Source organism: Panthera tigris, chromosome C2, assembly GCF_018350195.1.
Source record: "Panthera tigris isolate Pti1 chromosome C2, P.tigris_Pti1_mat1.1, whole genome shotgun sequence".
NCBI lineage: Eukaryota > Metazoa > Chordata > Mammalia > Carnivora > Felidae > Panthera > Panthera tigris.
The window spans coordinates 47,880,752-47,906,711 of NC_056668.1; the positions used below are offsets into that span (position 1 = coordinate 47,880,752).

Sequence of the window (25,960 nt, forward strand, 5' to 3'; positions counted from 1 at the left end):
TCTAAAACATATAGACATAAGCAAGCCCAAGTAAACAAGGGGCCTAGCAATTTATTTTTAAAAAAATTTTTTTCAACGTTTTTTATTTATTTTCGGGACAGAGAGAGACAGAGCATGAACAGGGGAGGGGCACGAGGGAGGGTTAAAGAGTTTAAGAAGCTGGGGGTGGAACCCCAAATAATCCCTACCTAATGATTTGTGTCTGAAGCCAAAATACACACAGGTTCTAAAACATATAGACATAAGCAAGCCCAAGTAAACAAGGGGCCTAGCAATTTATTTTTAAAAAAATTTTTTTCAACGTTTTTTATTTATTTTCGGGACAGAGAGAGACAGAGCATGAACAGGGGAGGGGCACACAGAATCGGAAACAGGCTCCAGGCTCTGAGCCATCAGCCCAGAGCCTGACGCGGGGCTCGAACTCACGGACCGCGAGATCGTGACCTGGCTGAAGTCAGACGCTTAACTGACTGCGCCACCCAGGCCCCCCGGGGCCTAGCAATTTAGAACAGAACAACGCTCTCCTCTGATCAGAACCTGGCCTAGGTTCCTTTGCCTCTCAGATCTAGCCTAAGTTAATTAAGCATCACATTCAAATAAAATAAAATCACTTCATTTGAGTATAATTCACTCTGCAGTTATGCTGTCATACTGTCTAACAAAACCCTTGTACCGGTCAGGCTGACTTGTTTTCTGTTACCCAAAACATGCTTATTTTAATTTCTATACCTGTGGTGTATTAACCACCCTACCTGCCCCACCTCCTTGCAGCTTAACTTCTGGAGATTCTTTAGGCCAAGTTAAAAACCTTTCTTTTCATAGGGAAGAGCTATGAGCAGTAAAAGTCCTCAGTATGTGTGTATATGAGAATATTTCAGTGTTTTTCTTTCTTCTTTCTTTCTTTCTTTTTTTTTTTTGTTGAAATTAAAGGACATTATATGGTCACTTGAATCTGTACAAAGAGACAAAGGTAACTACATGGGTAAATGCAAAAAAAAAAAGATATGTGGTTTGCAAATTTTTTTGGTCTATATCTTACCTTCTTAATAAGGTCTTCTGCAGAATGAATTTTTAATTTTCCCAAGAAAACCCCACGACTTTTCTACTGCTTCCTACCACTCTCTGCCTATGAATTCCTACAGCACCAAGTCCAGGCTCGCATTGGATCATTCTCCATCCAGTCCTGTAATTATCTTTACACGTAAATTCTTCCTTCTTACTATTTTATAATCCTTTAATGACAGCCATACTTCTTTTCTTTTTGTTTGTTTAAAAATATGCACATTTATTATTATAAAAACTAGTTTAATAAAAAAAGCTTATTTAAAGATAATTTAATACGAATACATGTCAAAATAAATGCAAATTATGATTCTTTTGAGTGCAAAAAAAGTAGTTACCCAAAGAAGAAATAAAACCTCCTTAATAGTTGTAATAAAACCTACACCTGAAAAGTTAGAGGGTATTACACAGAAGTAATAAGTTCCTCTACTACTCCTCATACTTGTTTTTAAAGAATCAGAATTTAAACAATATGAAAAAATAAGTCACGAATAAATATAAAAATATACCCATGCAAGATTTTTATTGAAGACATGATTATCATTGTATAAATGCCTAAATATCACACTATAAATAAAGTAAAATGTGGAAGAACTCTGTTGTCTCAATTTTAGAAAAAGGGAATTTTTTGAAAACAAATGTCTGAAGTCAAGGTCCTAGGACTTCACTAACACCACACACTGGTGTCAACAAATTTTGATGAAATGAAAACCACTCTATTTTTTTTTTTTTTTAAGACAAAAATGCTCTCTGATAGGAAAAGCACAAACAACGGCTTTCTAAATCACGAAAGTTCTGAAACAGAATGGTAAGGTGACAAAACCAGTATGAAATTAAGGAAGGTCAAAGTAGTCTTTTGGGGGTTTCTTTTTTCCACAGCCATGCTTAGTCTAGGTGAATCTTCCACAGGCATGCTTTGTGTGGCCTCCAGTTGGTTATGTTCCTCTGAGGGCCCTGATAAAGATGACACAGCTTCTGTGAAACGGCTTTCCTCCTCCCCTTCAACTTGTAGGTAGTGATAAAGATGAGACTTTTTCTTGTAGAGCCTCATGAATCTTGCGGTTCCATGAAGGTAGGCCTCACACATGTGTGCTAGGGCTAATCATGGGAATGGTCCACATGAGGTACTGAACACAGTCTGCTTTTCCGGCCTTCTTGATTCCAGGAGACAAACTGTAGAGAAGGTTTTAATCTTTCAGTAGTTCTGCAAAAATCGGAAACCTGTACTTTCCTCTAACCATAAGGTAGAGACTATGTTTGCGGCCAGCCTGAATCAGCTGGTGATCTTTACTAAAGGAATCTGAAAACGTCTGATCCAACTTTCAGGTAGGACTGTTAACATCTGCCAGTATACATAGAGGTGTTAGGCTTGACACAAGATCATGCACTTAAGGAAAAGAAACTGAATTCATGATGATTTCTTTGAGGTCCATATTAAGGAATGCTTCAAACCTTGCAGAGCTTGTTAGGTTCAGCAGCAAATTTGCCACAGTGTTGTTCATTGCATCAAAAGACTTCTGGTCCCGTTTCTCAAAAGCCTCAGCACTTGAAGTAACTGGACTCTTTGGCTTTACAGTTGTACCCAACTTTGCAGAATTCACCATGAGAATTCACCAGTTTGCTAATGAGGTCAAACAAATATTGGACGTCAATGGGCAACACAGTCTGCATGCTCAGTAAGGTGAGGTTATGACATCATCCTCACCAGAAGGATAAACTGAAGTCATGGATCTGTATACTTCTGGGAATTCACCCTCAAGCGCCTTTAGAAGAAATGTTCCAAGTCCAGATCATGTTCCACCTCCCATGGAATATATTCTAAAAAACACTGCAAATGATCACAGGGCCCAGCCAACTTTCTGAGTTTCTCTAAAATCTGAGTTTCTGAGTTCTCGATAAAGACTGCCAAAAACTTAACGACCCACAGCCCAGTTATTCCCTGAGTCAGAAATATGAGTGATGAGCTGCTTGCTCTCAAACACATCTCTCAATGGTTCCTGCAGAATTTCATTTGCTACCCCTTTCTCCATGTCAATCAAGAGAGCTCATGCTTTCAAAGAACAAAGTTTCCCCTTGGAAATAGTGCCACCATCACCAAGTTACTCTGGTACCCACATTTCTAAACAAGCTGCTTATTTCCTCATCATAATTCCTTTCTGTGGCTATGGCATGATCCCTTATTGCAGATCCCAGAAGCAGCAGAAAATCTGGCGTCCACACTGGCCTATAAGACCATTTACTGGGTCACCGCCGGCTGGAACACTTGTAAACCTGCGCTGGCTTTTGTACTCCTGACCTGGCCCTGTCCACCAGCGGCAACCATGATTCTTTTGTCTTTCTCTCTCTTTTTTTTAATGTTTTTAATGTTTATTTATTTATTTTGAGAGAGAGAGACAGACAGAGAGACAGAGAGAGCATGCATGGTGTAGGGGCAGAGAGAGAGAGAGAGAGACTCCACATTGTCAGTGCAGAGCCTGATACAGGGCTTGACCCCATGAACTGTGAGATCATGACACGAGCCAAAATCAAGATCAGACCCAGGCACCCCGTGCTTAATTTTATACTCTTTTATTATTCTCTAATCCCTGCCTGAGTATAGTGCAGGCTCCTGCAGGCCAATTTCTTATTATCTTTTGTAGCTCCTACAGTGCCCAGGACAGTGCTGGATGTGTAATAGGCACATAGTAAATCATGTTGAATTGAATCAGTGAAACTGAGTTTGTTTCTGCCCCCAGAAGAGGGGTGCTCTGAGCTTTGAGTGTCGCTACCATGTCACTGACCCCCTTTATCAGACAACTGGGCCTGGAGGCAGAGCTACAGGTAAGAAATCAAGTTTGCACCTTAGATGCAGATGGCTGGCTCTTAATTCTCTGCCTGTAGAGAACCTTCCTGGCATTATTCAAGGCAAAAACAAGTTTTTCTTTGCAGGTCATACCTAATGATTTCCTGTCCTTTCTAGCAGTTTTATTAAGCAGGTAAACATAGGCAGGTAAATCAAGGTTAGTGATTGACATGGTCACACAGAAATTGCTTTTTGGTCATATTATTTGCTTTGTGTTTGGAAAAATATTGTTGAAGTGCATACCACTGTTTTTACTATGGACTTGGACAGTAATTATTCTTACCTTTGCAAAGGAAGGTAAAATTTACAAAGCTTTTACATACACACACGTTTTCTCATTTTAGTTTCAAAGAAATGCTGTGGGGAGGTTTATAGGGAGCGGGTATTTTTTTTTTTTTTTAAAAAGGGCTTAGTAAGGCCAAGCATCTTGTCCAGTGTTATCCTGTCCAGTCCATGGAAAGCCAGGCCTTTAATCCAGAAGTTCAGCTCTTTCGTTGTGTCCAACACAGACACTCCATAGTGTTAATTCCAGGCCTTTCCTTCCTCCAGATCATGTTTTGAATCCAACATTTAACTGTCCTGTCCAACTTAGTGTTACCTTCAGGTTGAGTAAGAATTCTCTTTGGTTCCTTCAAGTTAGTATTTATAAGTGATCCTGTTGATCTATGAAAAGACTAGAAAGAAATTTATTGAGTGTTCACAGTGTTATCTTGGGGTAGTGAGATTACAGATGGTTGTTACTGCTTTTTTAAGTTATAAACTTTTATCCATTTTAAAATATAACTACATTGTGGGGCGGCTAGGTGGTTCAGTCAGATAGGTGTCTGACTTTGGCTCGGGTCATGATCCCACGGCTCACGAGCCTGAGCCCTGCGTCAGGCTCTGTGCTGACAGCTCAGAGCCTGAAGCCTGCTTCAGATTCTGTATCTCTGTCTCTGCCCCTCCCCCACTGGCACACGTGCGTTTTCTCTCTCTCTCTCTGTCTCTGTCTCTCTCAAAATTAAACAGACACCAAAAAATTTTTAAAAATAAAAGCATAAAATATAACTACATTAATGGTAATATGGAAAAGATAAGTAAAAATTACTTCTTAGTCCCATCTCCCTAAAACAATTATTAGCATTTTGTGTACTTCCTTTTATCTCCTGCATATTTTCACATAATTGTAATCCTACTTTACATTGAATTTTGTATCTTAAATTAAGATACATATTAACATATAATTAACATATTATAATTCTTTTCTCCATGTTACCAAGTAGTCTTCACAATTTTCACTTAAAATTTTTCTTTTTTTAAAAATGTTTATTTATTTTTTTAAACTTTATTTTTTGTTTTTTAAAATTTACATCCAAATTAGTTAGCATATAGTACAACGGTGATTTCAGGAGTAGATTCCTTAGTGCCCCTTACCCATTTAGCCCATCCTCCCCTCCCACAAGCCTTCCCATAACTCTCAGTTTGTTCTCCATATTTATAAGTCTCTTCTGTTTTGTCCCCCTCTCTGTTTTTATATTCTTTTTGTTTCCCTTCCCTTATGTTCATCTGTTTTGTCTCTTAAAGTCTTCATATGAGTGAAGTCAAATGATTTTTGTCTTTCTCTTACTGACTGATTTCACTTAGCATAATATCCTCCAGTTCCATCCACGTAGTTGCAAATGGCAAGATTTCATTCTTTTTGATTGCCGAGTAATACTCCATTATATATATATATATATATATATATATATATACACCACATCTTCTTTATCCATTCACCCATGCATGGACATTTGGGCTCTTTCCATACTTTGGCTATTGTTGATGGTGCTGCTATAAACATGGGGGTGCATGTGTCCCTTTGAAACAGCACACCTGTATCCCTTGGATAGATGCCTAGTAGTGCAGTTGCTGGGTTGTAGAGTAGTTCTATTTTTAATTTTCTGAGGAAGCTCCATACTGTTTTCCAGAGTGGCTGCACCAGCTTGCATTCCCATCTTTTGTCTCTATTGTAACTCCTAAGGAATCCTTCTCAGCCTGTAGCATTAGAAAGTGAGCTAAAGGAACAGATAAAGAGAGAAAAATCAAAGGAATATATTATTTAGAGAAAATAGGTCTCAAAACATTGTCTATATAGGTGAGGACTCTGAGACCAGAGAGTGATTTGTCCAAGATCATGCAATCAATTAGTGGCTGAGCCCATAATGGGATATAAGTCTCCTGACACCAAAACAGTGTCAGGAGCTCTTTCCATTTTAGAGGTGACACTACTGCATAGTGAATGGCTCAATTCCTTCTTAGATGGGCCTACCTTATTCTAAAGACCACCTGTCCCCTACTTCTGTTCACATATCTGGTCAGACATTTTCTAAGTCAGTTTGGACTGATGTTACAGAGCACCATACACTGGGTGGTTTGAACAACAAACATTTATTTCTTACAATTCTGGAGGGTGGGAAGTCCAAGATCAAGGCACCAGCAGATCTGGTGTTTGGTGAAGGCCTTCCTGGTGGGCAGACTGTCTTGTATCTTCATGTGGTTCAGAGACAGATTATCTCCCTCCAGTGTCTTCTTTATAAGGGCATTAATCCCATCATGATGGCCTCTCCCTGATTATCTAATTATCTTCTAGAAGGCCTCACTTCCAAACACAATCACACTGGGGATTAGATGGGATGAATGGTGAAGTACTGAATATGCCGTAAAAGAAATAGCAGAAAAGACAATAGCAATGATGCTACCCTCTAGTGGCAGAGCATAGCAACACAACTCATAAGTCAAAGTACCAGGTTCACATCCTAAAAAAACGAGTCAGACCACAAACATTGTTAGTGGTAAAGTTTGGGTTATTTTTTTAAATCTTAGATTTTAATTTATTAGTGCTATAACTCACTGTTCTGGATTGAATTATGTTCTCCCCAAATTCATATGTCGAAGTCCTAACTTCCAACACCTCAGAATGTGAGCTTATTTGGAAATAGGGTTGTTTTAGACATAGTTTAGTTAGGATGAGGTTATACTGGAGTATGGTGGGCCCAACCCAATGTGACTTGTGTCCTTAGGGAAAGTGGAAATTTGAACACAAAGATATACACACAGGGAGAATGCCTTGTGAACATGAAAGCATGGATTGGGGCAATGTGTCTGCAAGTTAAGGTATGTCAAGATGCCAGCAAATCACCAGAAGCTAAGAGAGATGGCTGGAACTGATTCTTCCCTAGCACTTTCCAAGGAAGCTTGACCCTACTGGTAACTTGATCTTGGACTTCATATCTCCAGAACTGTGTGACAATAAATTTCTCTAGATTAAGTCACTCCGTTTGTGGTACTTTGTTACAGCAGCCATAGAAAACTAATACATCCAAACCTTAACATTGGTTTTAAGCTTTATGTTTTAGACTTCAAAATAAGGCATTTATTTGAATTGGAAAATGTATGCTGAACATAATATGGCAAATGCCAGGGATGAAAATACTATCTTTCTCAAGTTGTATTACCAGCCATAAAATGTGTTTACCTTATTGAGAAACCTGCTGACAATGTGGCTTGGTTAATACATTTATGTTGTTTTATGGCCTCATACAAGTGGCAAATTTCCTTAACTGGTCTGTCATTCATTCCAAGATTCTTCACGCAGGAATGTAGATTAAACACTTATGGAGTAAGTCATTTACCAACTAGTGACTTCTGCATTATCTTTGGTGTGCTTTAATTTCTTATATGCCTCTTCTCTAACTAGGTCACAACCTCCTTGAGTATCATACACTATTAAGTTTTCTGGGGATTATGGGTCTTATCTGGAAAATTCATGGTGCCTGATACAAGTGGACTCTATATTATGCAGGGTTTTCCAAAAACAAAATAAAAAATATAAAGTCCAAGGGGCACCTGGGTGGCTCAATGGGTTAAGCGTCTGACTTTGGCTCAGGTCATGATCTCACGGTTCATGGGTTCAAGCCTACATCGGGCTCTGTGCTCATAGTGCAGAGCCTGAGGCCTGCTTAGATTCTGTGTCTCCCTCTCTCTCTGCTCTTCCCCTGTTCATGCTCTTTCTCTGTCTCTCAAAAATAAATAAATGTTAAAAAATATATAGGCAAATTAATAATTATTAATTAATAATTAAAACAATTATACTAAACTGAGATATTTGGGATCCAAAATATTATCTTGACAGATAAAAATAGTGGGATTTTGGGGCACCTGGGTGGCTCAGTCAGTTGAGTGTTTGACTCTTGATTTTGGTTTAGGTCATGATCCAGGGTTATGCGATCGAGCCCTGCATCAGGCTCTGTGCTGAGTGTGGAGCCTGCTAAAGATTCTTTCTCTCTCTCTCTCTGTCCCTCTCCCTGTATCATGAGATCTCTCTAAAATAAATTTTAAAAAATAGTAGGATTTTATGCAGGATATTGAAAATACCAACTCAGCTCAGTTAAGCTTATGATTTCATACTACTATTTTCAGAAGGACTAGTGTTCACATGGGACTAGTGTTTCTTGGTTGAAGCTCTTTTTTATTTACTGTAAATTTTGGGTCTGCATTTCACTTGAATGAGGCTTTTCAGAAGGAAAAAAAGAATATTACACTATTTCCTACATTACACCTCTCAACCTAACCATAAGTGACCATTTCTCTCCTCTTTCCATTTAACCTGTGGCTGACAGTTCATATTTGGGAGATATAAAAGGATAAATAAAAGAGGAGAAAGTGGGAAAGGAAAGATAAAGGAACAAGTTAGAACAGATGGAGAGAAGAATTGAGACTGTCTAGAGCAGGATGCAGAGGTAAACTTTAAAAAAGAATTTGAGGGTTCATTTTCTTTCATCTTCTGGAGTACAGGAGTACTTCTGCTAGTGTTAGGTGAATTACTTTCACAAAATGATGCTGGTTTTTCCTCTATGGAGTAATGAGCCCTCAAGACCCTCAAGATCTAGAACACCTGGCTCTGGAGAGCATAGGAGACACCTGAAGAACAAAGACATATAGAGCAGAAGAAAAGTGGGAAGGCGCAAAGAAAGGTCAGTGTCCTAGTAACTTCCTCTTGGCCCAGGAAAGCTTTCTTAGTACCCTTCTCCCTGCTCTCCATTGACCGCCAGAGAGAAACAGAGGTGGGCACGGTTATATGGATATGTAAACACGTGAATTCAAGGGTTTCTCTGTTAGTAGTGGCTCAGAGTTTTCACTAATGAAGGGGTGGCAAATACCATTGGGAAGTTTTCCAGGGGAGAAATTCAGAGGCTTATCTCTTAGGAATAACAGGTGGGGAAGTTGAGATTGCCCTTTGTCATCAGTATCATGGGAAGTAAGGTAAGCAGTTTTCTGTGTACTTAACTCTCCACTGGGGTCACAGTCCAGATGGTTGGGAAATGAAAGATTTCAAACCTTCTTCATGCTTCAGGGTATTAACTCATTGAAAGTGTGGTTAAATAAATGAGTAAGATAAAATGAAGAATAGTGATTTCAAAGATGACAGAAATATTGTGAATTTGAACAGGCTTATATGAAAATCTGGCAGTCTTTAAAGCCATGAGATTTCCCATAAACATTACCAAAGGAATGTCCTATAACACAAAAGCCCATTTAATCTCTTGCCATTTGCTGGTTTACTGTGAACTTGATTCACTTTCTTTGGGAAAATTACTCTTGAACAGTGGTTACTAAACTTCAGTGGGCAATCAGGTTGGAGGACTAGTTAAAACAGATTGCTGGGCCCACCCTCAGAGTTTAAAATACAGTAATTTCCTATTTTATTTAATGGGTTATAATGTTATTGTTTATTTTGATGCTCAAATTATCCCTCATTTGGTATCAGGCAGCCACTTCATGCTGGATTCTGTGTCCATTTGATATGTACCCATCATTTCTTGAACACTTCTTTCCTTTCTGGCATAAAGTATTCTAGGCTCATCTTTGACTTTCCCTGCCCCAGTCTTGAAATAGGCCAATTTTCCAAGGAGCTATGTTCCTTTTAGTGGAAAATTGTTTTAAGAAATCAAGATCTGGGCTCTATATATGCTTATGATTGGTGTGTATGTGTGTGTGCATGCATGCGTGACAGAGGTGTTAGGACAAAGCTATTCTCACTTCCGGAGCAAGAGAAAATGGAGATAGACACTTCATTCTATTTTACCCAGTTCTCATGTGGAGTGAAGAACTTTGGCCTTCAGTGTAGGCATTCCTATCCCCTTGGTGTGTTTTTTTTTTTAAAGTTTATTTATTTATTTAGGGAGAGAGAATGCACACAAGCAGGGGAGGGGCAGAGAGAGAGAGAGAGAGAGAGAGAGAGACAGAGAGAGAGAATCCCAAGCAGGCTCTGCATTGTCAGCACAGAGCCCAACACAGGGCTCGATCTCAAGAACGATGAGTCTGATGCTTAACTGACTGAGCCACCCAGGTGCCCCTCCCTTGCCATATTTTCAATTATTTCCAGAATCCCAGAAAGGGAGATGGGGCTGTCATTCACACAGAGAGTACCCAGGGATAGGTAGGGAGCTCTCACTATAGTCTTGTGTTAAACTAGAGCCAACAGAACTGGTATACCAAAGAAAAAGATTGCAGCCCTGCCACTGAACGCTTGGTGTTTGGCTGGCTGGGGCAAGCGCAGTAATGGCTGGCTAGCTTGCCTCCCTCCCCTGGCTGACTGGGAGGTCTTCATTCCAAAGAGCAGGCTGTTCACACATGCGCAGTATGCTCCAGGAGCTGGTCACAACAGAAAGCACCAATATCCAAGGACTACTGCAGTCCTGTCCCAAATGCTGGACGCCTGGGTGGCTCAGTGGTTAAGCATCTGACTTCAGCTAAGTCAGGATCTCGTGGTCTGTGAGTTCTAGCCCCGCGTTGGGCTCTGGGCTGATGGCTTGGAGCCTGCTTCCGATTCAGTGTCTCTTTCTCTCTCTTTGCCCCTCCCCCGTTCATGCTCTGTCTCTCTCTGTCTCAAAAATAAATAAACGTTAAAAAAAATTTTTTTTTTTCAAACGCTGGAGCATCAGTCCTGAACACTTACGGCTACACCTGAGTCACTCCTGCATCTATCCATCGATGGGAAAGGAAGGAAAAACAGCTCAAACCAGAAGCTTTCACTCTTTTTCTAAATGAAAAATGCTGGCTTTTCCCCCTATTTTTAAAAATTTTAATTCCAGTAGAGTTAACATGCAGTGTTACATTAGTTACAGGTGTACAATATGTGTGCTTAAGATTAGGGGGTATGTCACTGTTTTCATGGCCTATGAGTGGCCAGAACTAGAGAATATATGGATGTAAATGTATGATATATATCATTAACATACCCACATATAAATTTGTGTATATATACAGAGTTTTGCATCTATTTATCTACTATTAACATATGTTTATTAAGTATATATTGAAATATATATATAATCATGAGTTTGTATTGATACATAAATCCATTTCTAATTCAATACCATGTTTCTATTTTTTTAAAGACACATGGAAGTTATGTAGTTCAAATATTAGCAACAAGTAATATCACACCCCTTCCTTTGAAATACTTGACTTTGTTGCAGTCATCAGTTTTCCTCTTTTGGATAAGAAGTTCCTGACTGTATTCATGCATTTATCTAATAGCTGTTTCCCCTAAATGGTATTGCTCCCTTCAGAATTAGTACCCTGTACCCTGTAGCTTTTCTTTCTCCATGTTTCTGATGACCTGTTTTGAAATTCTTATGGACTTCGGTTTCTCCTTTTCCAAATTTGTAACTCCCTTCTCCTAGAGTAAGGAACTTGGCTCTCGTTATTCTTATATGTTTACCTGTTCAGTTGCTCATCCTGTATATAACTAATCTCTGATCTTCAGCCCTACCCTACCCATGTGTGGACACTCTTCTCTTTTTGCTTGGGCTCTGACTTCCTATTCTAGGCTGCCACTCCATGTGGACACCCTCCTCGCTCAACTCTGGCCCTGAATTCCCACACCAACCAGCCCACACATGCTGCCCCTGTGATCCTTCTGGGTCTCTGAAGGAATGCCCTCCTCTCTCTGCTCTGGCTTTGATTTCTCACATTGGACTGTTTCTTGCCTAGAGGCCTTCCTCACCCGTTGGTTGTGACATTGCATGCCAGGCTGTTCCTCCTTATCGCAGGGATGCCTTATGCACTCTGTTTGGAATCTGACATCTCATGCTATCCTCTTTTTCACCCCTTGCCCAATAGGGCTCTGACATCTGCTCTGGTCTACTGCTCCTCTCTACCCCCTCTATAGACACCTACCTTGTTCTTCCTCCACTAATGACGTTAGGATTGACATTTTCAGGAAGGAAAAGCCTCAATTAGGTTGTTTGTAATATGGAAAAATGGAGGTTCAGATGCTTATGTGGCTTGTCCAGGGCCACAGAGCAAATTAGAGCTAATGTCAGTACAAATTCAGGTATTCCTGAGTGTAAGCTGTGTGAGGTCAGGGACCTTGCCTCTCTTGTTCACTGTATCATCTTCAGCATCTAGCATGACATCTGCATTGAGTGGAACAAATGAATAAATGAATTATTCCCTGTTTAGTTCTTTTCCTTTTTCTGTTCCTTTTCGTTATCTTGATACATATAGGTGTGTGTATATAAAATTGATGTCTATATATTTGCCTATAACCAATAGAGATTCATGCCCTTATATAAATGTCAACATGTAAATTTCTGTGCCTAGGAATTACTTGCATTCCATAAATTTCTAGACTTTCTAACTGGATAGTTGGCATATAAGTGAAAATATAAAAGTACTAAGAAGCTACGGCCATTTTAACTTCCCAGGATTCCAGCACTTCCATTGAGTGTGGGAAAGAAATATATGAGCATCACCAAAGTCAGTTTTTCAGTCACCAGACTACAGCTCCTTCAAAATATTTGGAACACTACAAGAAAAAAATACCATCATCATATGACAAATACGGGTCCCCATGATCAGTCCCTTTAGTCATCTAAGACCTTCCTGTAGATGATCATGCAGGGAAGTGTTTCCAAAGCACATTCTGAAGATCGGTATCTCTTGAGAAATTCTTCTTGAGAAGAGGTTTCTGTGGTCAACACTGGGAACTTGACAATTCACAATGTATGTGAGCATATTAAAGACTTTAGGAAATTCTAGAGTTCAAGAAACCTATTACCTTTATGTAACCTCCTGTCACTCAAATTTCCTTAACCAGAGATCTCCTCTTTAGGGTAATACCTGCCCAAGTCTCATTTCCTCATTCATGCAGTAGGCAAAAATATCTGTTACATGGGGTTATTGTACAGAATAAATGAGTTAAAGATACACAAAGTACACAGCATAGCGCTTGGTATATTCTAGGCATTTGGTAAGTGCTAATTCCTTTTCTTAGACTTATTTATTTAAAATGATTTCTTTTATTATTGAAAGAATAATAGAGGGGCGCCTGGGTGGCTCAGTCAGCTGAGTGTCCGACTTTGGCTTGGGTCATGATCTCATGGTTTGTGGGTTTGAGCCCTGCATTGGGCTCTGCACTGGCAGCTCAGAGCCTGGAGCCTGCTTTGGATTCTGTGTCTCCCTCTCTCTATGCCCCTCCCCTGCTTGCACTCTTTCTCACTCTCTCTCTCTCAAAAATAAACATTAAAAAAATAAAAATAAAAAAGAGAAAGAATAATAGATATGTTCATTATTATTATAATTGAGAAAATATTAAATGCATAAGGTAAAAACCTCAAATCATAAAAGGGGTACAAAATGAAAAATGAGTTTCTTAGATCTTTCAGATTCCCAAGAATTTTTTATGTACCCTTCTAGACATTTGGTGTGCATAAATATGAAGACATCTCAGAAACATATTTTTAAAAATCTACTCACAGCAATAACAAGGGATTCACATTTGTTTTGTGCCACTGCAGCATTACCTGTAGTTCTTGCATTTTGGGTACATTGATGTGTTTTTCTGAAGTCCTTGGGTGGGGTAAAGGTTAGAGCCTATGTTCATATCCCATGAAGCTGTATTTTGATAAAATGTTATAGAAAATAGGGGAAATATATAATTGTTTTGGGGGTCAAAAAGTCAGCTTAAATGTGTCCTCTTTTGTAAAATCTTTTGTAATCCACCAAGAACAGGACTCTGGTTGAGGTGAATATTCATTCATTCATTCATTCATTCAGTTAATGATGGAGAAGGGATAGGGAAAAGAACATGGGCATGAGATGGTCAGAGCTGCTGCAGCAAAGATACCTGCTAACATTGACCCAGATGGTGAATTAGTTTGCTTAGGGCTGCTGGAAGCCACAAGTCCAAAATCAAGGTGTCAGCAGTGTTGGGTCTTTCTGAAGGCTGGGAGGGAAGGATGTGTCCCAGGCCTCTTTCCTTGGCTTATGGACAGCCATCTTCTCCTAAACTCTTGCCTTTATGCATATCTCTGTGCAAATTTCCTCTTCTTATAAGGACACCAGTTATGTTGAATTAGAGCCTGCTCTAATGACCTCATTTTAACTTGCTTACCTCTGTAATGACTCTATCTCCAAATAAGGTCACATTCTGAGGTACTAGGGGTTAGGACTTCCACATATGACTTTGTTTAAGTTTATTTATTTATTTTGAGAGAGAGGCAGAGCGAGCAAGGGAGAGAGAGAACCCAAACAGTCTCCATGCTCAGAGCCCAACGTGGGGTTTGAACTCACGAACCATGAGATCATGACCTGAGCCAAAATCAAGAGTCACATACTTAACCGACTGAGCCACCGAGGTGCTCCAACATGTGAATTTTTAGGGCAACATAATTCGGCTGATAACAAGTAGGTTGTAATACCGGAATTTAGTGCTCTTCGAAATTCATCCTGTGCTAGTAAAGCCCACTGACCAACTGCAGCTATCAAAATGTGGGCTCCTTTAAAAAATGCAAATATTGGAATCATGTGTGTGTCATTGCTTAAACCACTTGTTGACAAGAGAATCTGTGTGGCCTGAAGCTCCTGTTAGTCTTCCTTTGCTAGATCCTTCTAAAATGAAAGTGCAGGAAGATGACTTGGTTTTCTTTTTTCTGGCTCCCTTCCCCACCTTCTTGCTTGTATGGACATTTACACTTTGACCCTGTTAACTATTCCCTCCCTTTCTTCTTTATTATCCTGAGTTATCTTCTGTTCCCATAATTCCAATCACTTTTTTCTTGTTCTCATTCAGTGAAGGATGAGGAAGTTGCAATCAGACCATGTACCTTTTATTAGGTGATTCAAACTGCCTCCCGCCTGATTAACCTCAAGAGTCCCAAAACATGAGGACTTCTGCCTGATAGATCACATAAAGGAGGAATTAAAAAAAAATTTTAGAATAGTTCCTGATTCAGCTTCTTGGCTCAAGAAGAAAGAAGCTACCTGTTTTTCACCTAGGAGTGGTCTGACTTCTCCATGGCTTCCTGTCGTGTTTGTGACCTCAGGGTGCTGGTGGCCACTGTGTGTGGACTGCTGACGGCCATCGTTTTGGGACTGGGCATCTGGAGGATTGTGATTAGCGTTGAGAAAGGTAATATCTTTTATGTTTAACTATGTTATGTTTATCTTTAACTGCTATGTTGAACTCAAATCAAGAGAAGTTGTTGAGCCTCTGTCTCTGCTACCTGACACACCAGTACTGCGAATAGCCATGTCTGGGCTAGGGTTGCCTGCCAAGGTGTCGTGTATGACATACAACAGGCAAGGGTCAATTGATGGCTAGCATATGGTTGTACATGCATGAATATGGATATGTGTGTGTGGGCAGGGTGAGGAATTACAAAGTTGAATTAGCCTCTTCTTGCTCTTTTAACACCTGACTGGAAAACAGAATAATCAAATCATTAATAACACATGTTTGGGTTTGTTTAGCTAAATTCGAGAAAGAGAAATAATTATGGACACACACACACACACACACACACACACACACACAGATATACAGACATACACACATAATCAAATATGCCCAGAATGGAATTTCATTTTTGGAATGTTCTCACTAGGATGGTAAATAAACTCTTAGGGTTTGTGCATAAAGTTCTCACTCTCTAAGTGTAAAAAACTACTTAAAAAATTAAGATTACTTAGAAAATGATTTTTTCAGGGGTGCCTAGGTGACTCAGCCAGTTAAGATTCTTGATTTTGGCTCAGGTCACGATCTCACACTGTGGTCTGTGAGTTTGAGCCCCATGTAGAGCTCTGCGCTGACAATATGGAGCCTGCTTAGGATTCTCTCTCTCCCTTTCTCCCTGTCTCTTCCATGCTCATGTTCTCTCTCTCTCTCTCTCAAAAATAAGTGCATAAATATTAAAAAAAAAGAAAATGATTTTTCTGGTTACTCAACAAGTATCTGTTAGTAACTTTCTGTGTGCTAGAAATGACACTGGAAGGTGGGAGGGGGAGCCATGGGTGTAAAACAATGGTGCTAGAGGAAAACCCCCAGTAACTCACACTGAAGACTTTCTATAATCTCAGTGCCTGTTCGCTTGGGCTGCAGAGGTTCTCCATGAAGGGATTCAAAGCTGGATGTGCCAAACACTCCTTTTGTAATAAACAGAGAAAGATTCTAATAAAACTGAGTAAATAACGGTAAATAATACTAGTCTAGAGAGCAGAAGGAGGGGTGATCTGCCGTCTGAGAAGGTACCTGAGAAGGATGGAAGGTTGGGGGAGCCAGGAGAAGCACAATGCATGGCTGCAAAGATCCCATGCTGGAGAGAAAAGGAGTCAAATATATTCACTGTTGATGGAATGACAGCTGAGATCTCATGGTCCTTCCTTCCCTGCCCCACAGAACATTATTTAGAAAATGTACTAACAGGATTTGTAGAATTAGCGTGAGAAAATTTTCCAGAACAAAACCAATAACATTTAAACTTGAGAAAAATGTGTTTCCATTTGTTTTATTTATTTTTGTTTAAAGTTAAAAAATTATGAACTATAGATTTTTACCTCATTAAGGCTGCTAAATTTATAAGCCCTTATTTATTTATTTATTTATTTATTTATTTATTTATTTATTTTAATATATGAAATTTATTGTCAAATTGGTTTCCATACAACACCCAGTGCTCATCCCAAAAGGTGCCCTCCTCAATACCCATCACCCACCCTCCCCTCCCTCCCACCCCCCATCAACCCTCAGTTTGTTCTCAGTTTTTAACAGTCTCTTATGCTTTGGCTCTCTCCCACTCTAACCTCTTTTTTTTTTTTTTTTTCTTCCCCTCCTCCATGGGTTTCTGTTAAGTTTCTCAGGATCCACATAAGAGTGAAATCATATGGTATCTGTCTTTCTTTGTGTGGCTTATTTCACTTAGCATCACACTCTCCAGTTCCATCTATGTTGCTACAAAAGGCCATATTTCATTTTTTCTCATTGCCACGTAGTATTCCATTGTGTATATAAACCACAATTTCTTTATCCATTCATCAGTTGATGGACATTTAGGCTCTTTCCATAATTTGGCTATTGTTGAGAGTGCTGCTATAAACATTGGGGTACAAGTGCCCCTATGCATCAGTACTCCTGTATCCCTTGGATAAATTCCTAGCAGTGCTATTGCTGGGTCATAGGGTAGGTCTATTTTTAATTTTATGAGGAACCTCCACACTGCTTTCCAGAGCGGCTGCACCAATTTGCATTCCCACCAACAGTGCAAGAGGGTTCCTGTTTCTCCACATCCTCTCCAGCATCTATAGTCCCCTGATTTCTTCATTTTGGCCACTCTGACTGGCGTGAGGTGGTATCTGAGTGTGGTTTTGATTTGTATTTCCCTGATAAGGAGCGACGTTGAACATCTTTTCATGTGCCTGTTGGCCATCCGGATGTCTTCTTTAGAGAAGTGTCTATTCATGTTTTCTGCCCATTTCTTTACTGGGTTATTTGTTTTTCGGGTGTGGAGTTTGGTGAGCTCTTTATAGATTTTGGATACTAGCCCTTTGTCCGATATGTCATTTGCAAATATCTTTTCCCATTCCGTTGGTTGCCTTTTAGTTTTGTTGGTTGTTTCCTTTGCTGTGCAGAAGCTTTTTATCTTCATAAGGTCCCAGTAATTCACTTTTGCTTTTAATTCCCTTGCCTTTGGGGATGTGTCGAGTAAGAGATTGCTACGGCTGAGGTCAGAGAGGTCTTTTCCTGCTTTCTCCTCTAAGGTTTTGATGGTTTCCTGTCTCACATTCAGGTCCTTTATCCATTTGGAGTTTATTTTTGTGAATGGTGTGAGAAAGTGGTCTAGTTCCAACCTTCTGCATGTTGCTGTCCAGTTCTCCCAGCACCATTTGTTAAAGAGACTGTCTTTTTTCCATTGGATGTTCTTTCCTGCTTTGTCAAAGATGAGTTGGCCATACGTTTGTGGGTCTAGTTCTGGGGTTTCTATTCTATTCCATTGGTCTCTGTGTCTGTTTTTGTGCCAATACCATGCTGTCTTGATGATGACAGCTTTGTAGTAGAGGCTAAAGTCTGGGATTGTGATGCCTCCTGCTTTGGTCTTCTTCAAAATTACTTTGGCTATTCGGGGCCTTTTGTGGTTCCATATGAATTTTCGGATTGCTTGTTCTAGTTTCGAGAAGAATGCTGGTGCAATTTTGATTGGGATTGCATTGAATGTGTAGATAGCTTTGGGTAGTATTGACATTTTGACAATATTTATTCTTCCAATCCATGAGCAGGGAATGTCTTTCCATTTCTTCATATCTTCTTCAATTACCTTCATAAGCTTTCTATAGTTTTCAGCATACAGATCTTTTACATCTTTGGTTAGATTTATTCCTAGGTATTTTATGCTTCTTGGTGCAATTGTGAATGGGATCAGTTTCTTTATTTGTCTTTCTGTTGCTACATTGTTAGTGTATAAGAATGCAACTGATTTCTGTACATTGATTTTGTATCCTGCAACTTTGCTGAATTCATGTATCAGTTCTAGCAGACTTTTGGTGGAGTCTATCAGATTTTCCATGTATAATATCATGTCATCTGCAAAAAGCGAAAGCTTGACTTCATCTTTGCCAATTATGATGCCTTTGATTTCCTTTTGTTGTCTGATTGCTGATGCTAGAACTTCCAGCACTATGTTAAACAACAGCGGTGAGAGTGGGCATCCCTGTCGTGTTCCTGATCTCAGGGAAAAAGCTCTCAGTTTTTCCCCGTTGAGGATGATGTTAGCTGTGGACTTTTCATAAATGGCTTTTATGATCTTTAAGTATGTTCCTTCTATCCCGACTATCTCAAGGGTTTTTATTAAGAAAGGGTGCTGGATTTTGTCAAAGGCCTTTTCTGCATCGATTGACAGGATCATATGGTTCTTCTCTTTTTTTGTTGTTAATGTGATGTATCACATTGATTGATTTGCGAATGTTGAACCAGCCCTGCATCCCAGGAATGAATCCCACTTGATCATGGTGAATAATTCTTTTTATATGCCGTTGAATTCGATTTGCTAGTATCTTATTGAGAATTTTTGCATCCATATTCATCAGGGATATTGGCCTGTAGTTCTCTTTTTTTACTGGGTCTCTGTCTGGTTTAGGAATCGAAGTAATACTGGCTTCATAGAATGAGCCTGGAAGTTTTCCTTCCCTTTCTATTCTTGGAATAGCTTGAGAAGGATAGGTATTATCTCTGTTTTAAACGTCTGGTAGAACTCCCCTGGGAAGCCATCTGGTCCTGGACTCTTATTTGTTGGGAGATTTTTGATAACCGATTCAATTTCTTTGCTGGTTATGGGTCTGTTCAAGCTTTCTATTTCCTCCTGATTGAGTTTTGGAAGTGTGTGGGTGTTTAGGAATTTGTCCATTTCTTCCAGGTTGTCCAATTTGTTGGCATATAATTTTTCATAGTATTCCCTGATAATTTTTTGTATCTCTGAGGGATTGGTTGTAATAATTCCATTTTCATTCATGATTTTATCTATTTGGGTCATCTCCCTTTTCTTTTTGAGAAGCCTGGCTAGAGGTTTGTCAATTTTGTTTATTTTGTCAAAAAACCAACTCTTGGTTTCGTTGATCTGCTCTACAGTTTTTTTAGATTCTATATTGTTTATTTCTGCTCTGATCTTTATTATTTCTCTTCTTCTGCTGGGTTTAGGCTGCCTTTGCTGTTCTGCTTCTATTTCCTTTAGGTGTGCTGTTAGATTTTGTATTTGGGATTTTTCTTGTTTCTTGAGATAGGCCTGGATTGCAATGTATTTTCCTCTCAGGACTGCCTTCGCTGCATCCCAAAGCGTTTGGATTGTTGTAGTTTCATTTTCGTTTGTTTCCATATATTTTTTAATTTCTTGTCTAATTGCCTGGTGGACCCACTCATTCGTTAGTAGGGTGTTCTTTAACCTCCATGCTTTTGGAGGTTTTCCAGACTTTTTCCTGTGGTTGATTTCAAGCTTCATAGCATTGTGGTCTGAAAGTATGCATGGTATAATTTCAATTCTTGTAAACTTATGAAGGGCTGTGTTGTGACCCAGTATATGATCTTGGAGAATGTTCCATGTGCACTCGAGAAGAAAGTATATTCTGTTGCTTTGGGATGCAGAGTTCTAAATATATCTGTCAAGTCCATCTGATCCAATGTATCATTCAGGGCCCTTGTTTCTTTATTGACCGTGTGTCTGGATGATCTATCCATTTCTGTAAGTGGGGTGTTAAAGTCCCCTGCAATGACCACATTCTTATCAATAAGGTTGCTTATGTTTATGAGTAATTGTTTTATATATTTGGGGGCTCCGGTATTCGGCGCATAGACATTTATAATTGTTAGCTCTTCCTGATGGATAGACCCTGTAATTATTATATAATGCCCTTCTTCATCTCTTGTTACAGCCTTTAATTTAAAGTCTAGTTTGTCTGATATAAGTATGGCTACTCCAGCTTTCTTTTGGCTTCCAGTAGCATGATAAATAGTTCTCCATCCCCTCACTCTCAATCTAAAGGTGTCCTCAGATCTAAAATGAGTCTCTTGTAGACAGCAAATAGATGGGTCTTGTTTTTTTATCCATTCTGATAGCCTATGTCTTTTGGTTGGAGCATTTAATCCATTTACATTCAGTGTTATTATAGAAAGATACGGGTTTAGAGTCATTGTGATGTCTGTATGTTTTATGCTTGTAGTGATGTCTCTGGTACTTCGTCTCACAGGATCCCCCTTAGGATCTCTTGTAGGGCTGGTTTAGTGGTGACAAATTCCTTCAGTTTTTGTTTGGGAAGACCTTTATCTCTCCTTCTATTCTAAATGACAGACTTGCTGGATAAAGGATTCTCGGCTGCATATTTTTTCTGTTTAGCACACTGAAGATATCGTGCCAAGCCTTTCTGGCCTGCCAAGTTTCAAAAGAGAGATCAGTCACGAGTCTTATAGGTATCCCTTTATATGTGAGGGCACGTTTATCCCTTGCTGCTTTCAGAATTTTCTCTTTATCCTTGTATTTTGCCAGTTTCACTATAATATGTCGTGCAGAAGATCGATTCAAGTTACGTCTGAAGGGAGTTCTCTGTGCCTCTTGGATTTCAATGCCTTTTTCCTTCCCCAGTTCAGGGAAGTTGTCAGCTATAATTTCTTCAAGTACCCCTTCAGCACCTTTCCCTCTCTCTTCCTCCTCTGGGATACCAATTATGCGTATATTATTTCTTTTTAGTGTATCACTTAGTTCTCTAATTTTCCCCTCATACTCCTGGATTTTTTTATCTCTCTTTCTCTCAGCTTCCTCTTTTTCCATAACTTTATCTTCTAGTTCACCTATTCTCTCCTCTGCCTCTTCAATCCGAGCCGTCGTGGTTTTCATTTTGTTTTGCATTTCATTTAAAGCGCTTTTCAGCTCCTCGTGACTGTTCCTTAGTCCCTTGATCTCTGTAGCAAGAGATTCTCTGCTGTCCTTTATACTGTTTTCAAGCCCAGCGATTAATTTTATGACTATTATTCTAAATTCACTTTCTGTTATATTATTTAAATCCTTTTTGATCAGTTCATTAGCTGTTGTTATTTCCTGGAGATTCTTCTGAGGGGAATTCTTCCGTTTGGTCATTTTGGAGAGTCCCTGGCGTGGTGAGGACCTGCAGTGCACTTCCCCTGTGCTGTGGTGTATAACTGGAGTTAGTGGGCGGGGCCACAGTCCGACCCGATGTCTGCCCCCAGCCCACTGCTGGGGCCACAGTCAGACTGGTGTGTGCCTTCTCTTCCCCTCTCCTAGGGGCGGGATTCACTGTGGGGTGGCGTGTCCCGTCTGGGCTACTTGCACACTGCCAGGCTTGTGTTGCTGGGGATCTGGCGTATTAGCTGGGGTGGGTAGGCAAGGTGCACGGGGGCTGGAGGGGCAGGCTTAGCTCGCTTCTCCTTAGGTGATCCACTTCAGGAGGGGCCCTGTGGCAGCGGGAGGGAGTCAGATCCGCTGCTGGAGGTTTGGCTCCGCAGAAGCACAGAGTTGGGTGTTTGCGCGGAGCGAGCAAGTTCCCTGGCAGGAACTGGTTCACTTTGGGATTTTGGCTGGGGGATGGGCGGGGGAGATGGTGCTGGTGAGCGCCTTTGTTCCCCGCCAAGCTGAGCTCTGCCATCCGGGGGCTCAGCAGCTCTCCCTCCCTTTGTCCTCCAGCCTTCCCGCTTTCTGAGCAGAGCTGTTAACTTATGACCTCCCAGACGCTAAGTTGCGCTTGCTGTCAGAACACACTCCGTCCGTCCCCTCCGCTTTTGCCAGCCAGACTCGGGGGCTCCGCTTGGCCGGCGAGCCGCCCCTCAGCCCCGGCTCCCTCCCGCCAGTCCGTGGAGCGCACACCGCCTCACTGCCCTTCCTACCCTCTTCTGTGGGCCTCTCTTCTGTGCTTGGCTCCGGAGACTCCGTTCTGCTAATCCTCTGGCGGTTTTCTGGGTTATTTAGGCAGGTGTAGGTGGAATCTAACTGATCAGCAGGATGCGCGGTGAGCCCAGCGTCCTCCTATGCCGCCATCTTCCCTCTCCAAGACTTTATTTAAAGAGTATATTTTTAAGAAATCTTTTTTCCTCCCTCCTTCCCTCCTTTCCTTCTTTCCTTTATAGGACATCTACTTTTAAAGGGAAATTTTTGGTGACTTATAATGGAGACAGGTATAATAGAACCATTAAAACAAGGACCAAAGTATAAAACACTATAAGGAAGAAAACAGCAGAAGTTGCTAAAAACAAATACAAAACATATCCCTGAGACATATCCTTGAAATTCCTGAGGGCCAAGACCCCAAACAAAGCATAATAAGCAACAAAAAAACCTTGTTTAACAGTGAAAGCATACCAGCTCCTCAAAGAACACAAATGTGTCCTTGCTCTGAATTTTTCTTAAAAAATGTTTTATTTGATTGTAGTTGACACACAATATTACCTTAGTTTCAGGTGTACAACATACTTATCTCATTTAACCCTAACAGCTACCTTTGAAGCAGTTATTATTATATCCATGTTACATATGGGGAAACCCAGGCTCCAAGAATCTCTTCAAACTTATGTAGCTAGAAAGTGTTGGGTCTGGATTTGAATCTAGATTATTTTGACTTTAGTATTGATGCTCTTCACTCCTGCACTATTCTGCCTTCCTAGAGGGAAGACAATGGTAACCCAATCAATTAATTCACCTTCAGGTTTAAAAAAATTTTTTTTAGGCACCTATGCCTAAAAACCCAAAAAATTCACAAAAAATATGCAGTAACTAGTAGAATGTTTTCTAGGCAAAGTTACGTACTTTGGTAAGTATGCTGTTTGTCTTCAAGTCAATGAGGTCTCCATTATTAATGGTGCTTATAGAGCATAGATTAGTATGCTTCACCTTTAAGCTTTTCTGAGTCTTCAAATGGTGTTTATAGATTTTTGGCTGTGGAGTAACTGCCATAGCTTTGCCACATTCTTCCAGGTTTTGCCAAATCACCTCCTTCAGCTTTGCAAAGTTCTAGGATTGTCCACTGTTGATCTTCTAGTCTAGAACAGCAGAAGAAAGTACAGATTCAGACTGCATTGCCTGGAACATTGCCCATTTTCTAACAACATTCATCCTGGTGACTACCTTTAATGTAAAGAATTCTCACATTCACATAAGCCCCAACATCTAATGGTCATCAAACAAGCTTATCTCTGTCTAATTGCTAAGTGTAATGAGTCATTAAAAAAAACACAAATTATTGGTTTAAATATCAAACAAATACCTCTAGAATGCCAATGATCTGTGTAGTATAGGAAAACTGTAAATTCTGCTCCTATTACTTAATAAGTCCTCTTGTAAAAGGTCATGGTAAAGCTCCAGTCCAGATGAAGTTGACAGCATTTCATGGGAGTAGACAAGCATGGGAGTAGCAATTCTTTCAGAATTGCTAGAATAGTCTTTGGCATTTTTATGTGCTGCTGCTGAAAACATTAAATAATAATGACCTTTTTTTCCATCAAAGCATCACAGTAAGATATATTGTCAAGTATAACACTTTTTCCATCTAGGCTTTCAGAAATAAGATATCCTAGGCTTTTGAAGTTCTGTTTGGTAAAGAGATTTTTCAAAACTTTCGATGACTCTTGGAAGGAGCTCAAGACTTGAAGTTCTTCTATGATGATATCTGTTTGCTGGAACATGTCACCCAGAGTTTCACACAGCCACCTCCCTTATGATTTAGGTCTTAGTTTCAATGTCACCACCTCAAAGAGACCTTTTCTATCCACTCAGTCCAAGGTTATCATTCTATTTGCTCTCTTTCACATGTATTTTGTTCATGGCTTTTATCACCTGGTAATTTCGTATTTGTTTGCTGTCTGTCTCCCCATTCCTAGAATGAAAGCTCTAAGAAACCAGGGACCTGACTTATCAATCTACATTCTCTGCCCCTATATGGGTACCTGGAATACAGTTGCTAGTACATAGCTTATGAGTAAATGAAAGAATCATGTGAAAACCAGAAACTGGACTGAAAGTTGTCAAATAGCTGTATTCAAGAAGTAAATAAAAATAAATATTAAAATGAATGTTATTATGGTTTTGTTTACATCAGTTAAGACAGACACCATTTTAGTTTTCTTCCTCTGCCCCAGGCCATGCAACACTCTGACCATTTCTAGAACTTCTGCTTCATTAGGATCTCTCCTGTTGTGTATGATCTCTTCTGTTTAACTGTATGATCAACAAAAGGATGCTTTTATGTTGGAGCAAATTGAAGTTTTGCCTGACCTCTAGCCTTTTCACATTAGGCCTTCTTTGTAGAATATCAAGTAATATGTGCCTCATCTGATGTGTTTTCAGAATGGACAACATAAGGCATTCTCTCTCTTTTGGACTTTTGCTCCCAATAGCAAGAACCTTGTGATACAAGAAGCAGTGCAGCTTTTTGGTCCAATCACACTTGATGAAAGTAAAATGAAACATAATTAAGTCGTCTTATACATCTTTCCCTTGACATTTTTCAACTTGAGCAAGGCCTGATGTAAACATAGGCAGATGTCCATAATCATAATAGTAGATTTTTTTCTTAACTCTTAGGGAGAATATCTTAACCTTATGACATATTACCATTGATGATTATGCCCTATTGAACCATATCCTATGTCTCTTCTAGATTATAAAACTTCCTCCTTTCTGCAAGCATGAGTGCCTTTCCCACTCTTTCCAGATACCCTGACCTTCATTTCCTATCATGGGCTCACTTAGAGCTCAGGCCAAGAAAAGACTTTAGTAGGTTGCAATATTTCCAAACCCCAAGGTCAAACTTCATAGCATTGAAATTCTTGCACAGTAGGAAATACGGGTTGTGGGGAAAGGTCAAGGAGAGTTTATTGATTCTCAGAAAATAATTTGTACACAGATGCTTGACTTTCATTTTACTCAATTACAGTACTTACTCAAGAGGCAAACTTGTTAATAAATCAAACTCATGGGACTGTTCCTGGAGGACAGATTGTATTTTGGGGTTCGACAAAAGGTCTAGTAAGTGGAGAGCTGTAGTGTTATTTAGTCTTAATCCTGCTGTTGTAAACCTCTCTTCTGCTGTTTTGCCAGTCTCCCTTCTTGCTTCCTCATATAACCATTCTCTAAATTAAGAAAACAATTGCTGTGAAAAGGAAGGGATTTTTTTTTGGAGGAATAAATTTTGTTATGTAATTGGCTGAAGAGCATGAATTATTTTAACATCAGTATTAGTGATGTTTAAATTGCTGATCCCATT

At 39.8% G+C, this 25,960-nt stretch overlaps 1 protein-coding gene and 1 pseudogene across 1 annotated transcript in view; one reads left to right on the plus strand and one right to left on the minus strand.

Annotated features, from left to right (window-relative positions):
• Positions 1-1,846: 1,846 nt before the first annotated feature.
• LOC102969822 lies at positions 1,847-4,076 on the minus strand (annotated as a pseudogene).
• An 11,153-nt stretch (positions 4,077-15,229) lies between these two features.
• The window catches only part of ADGRG7 (adhesion G protein-coupled receptor G7), a 77,033-nt gene continuing 66,302 nt past the window's right edge, over positions 15,230-25,960 (plus strand). Inside the window, exon 1 of the mRNA XM_007095993.3 lies at positions 15,230-15,344. Coding sequence (XP_007096055.2) covers positions 15,230-15,344 — 115 coding nt within the window. The remainder of the gene's footprint in view (positions 15,345-25,960) is intronic.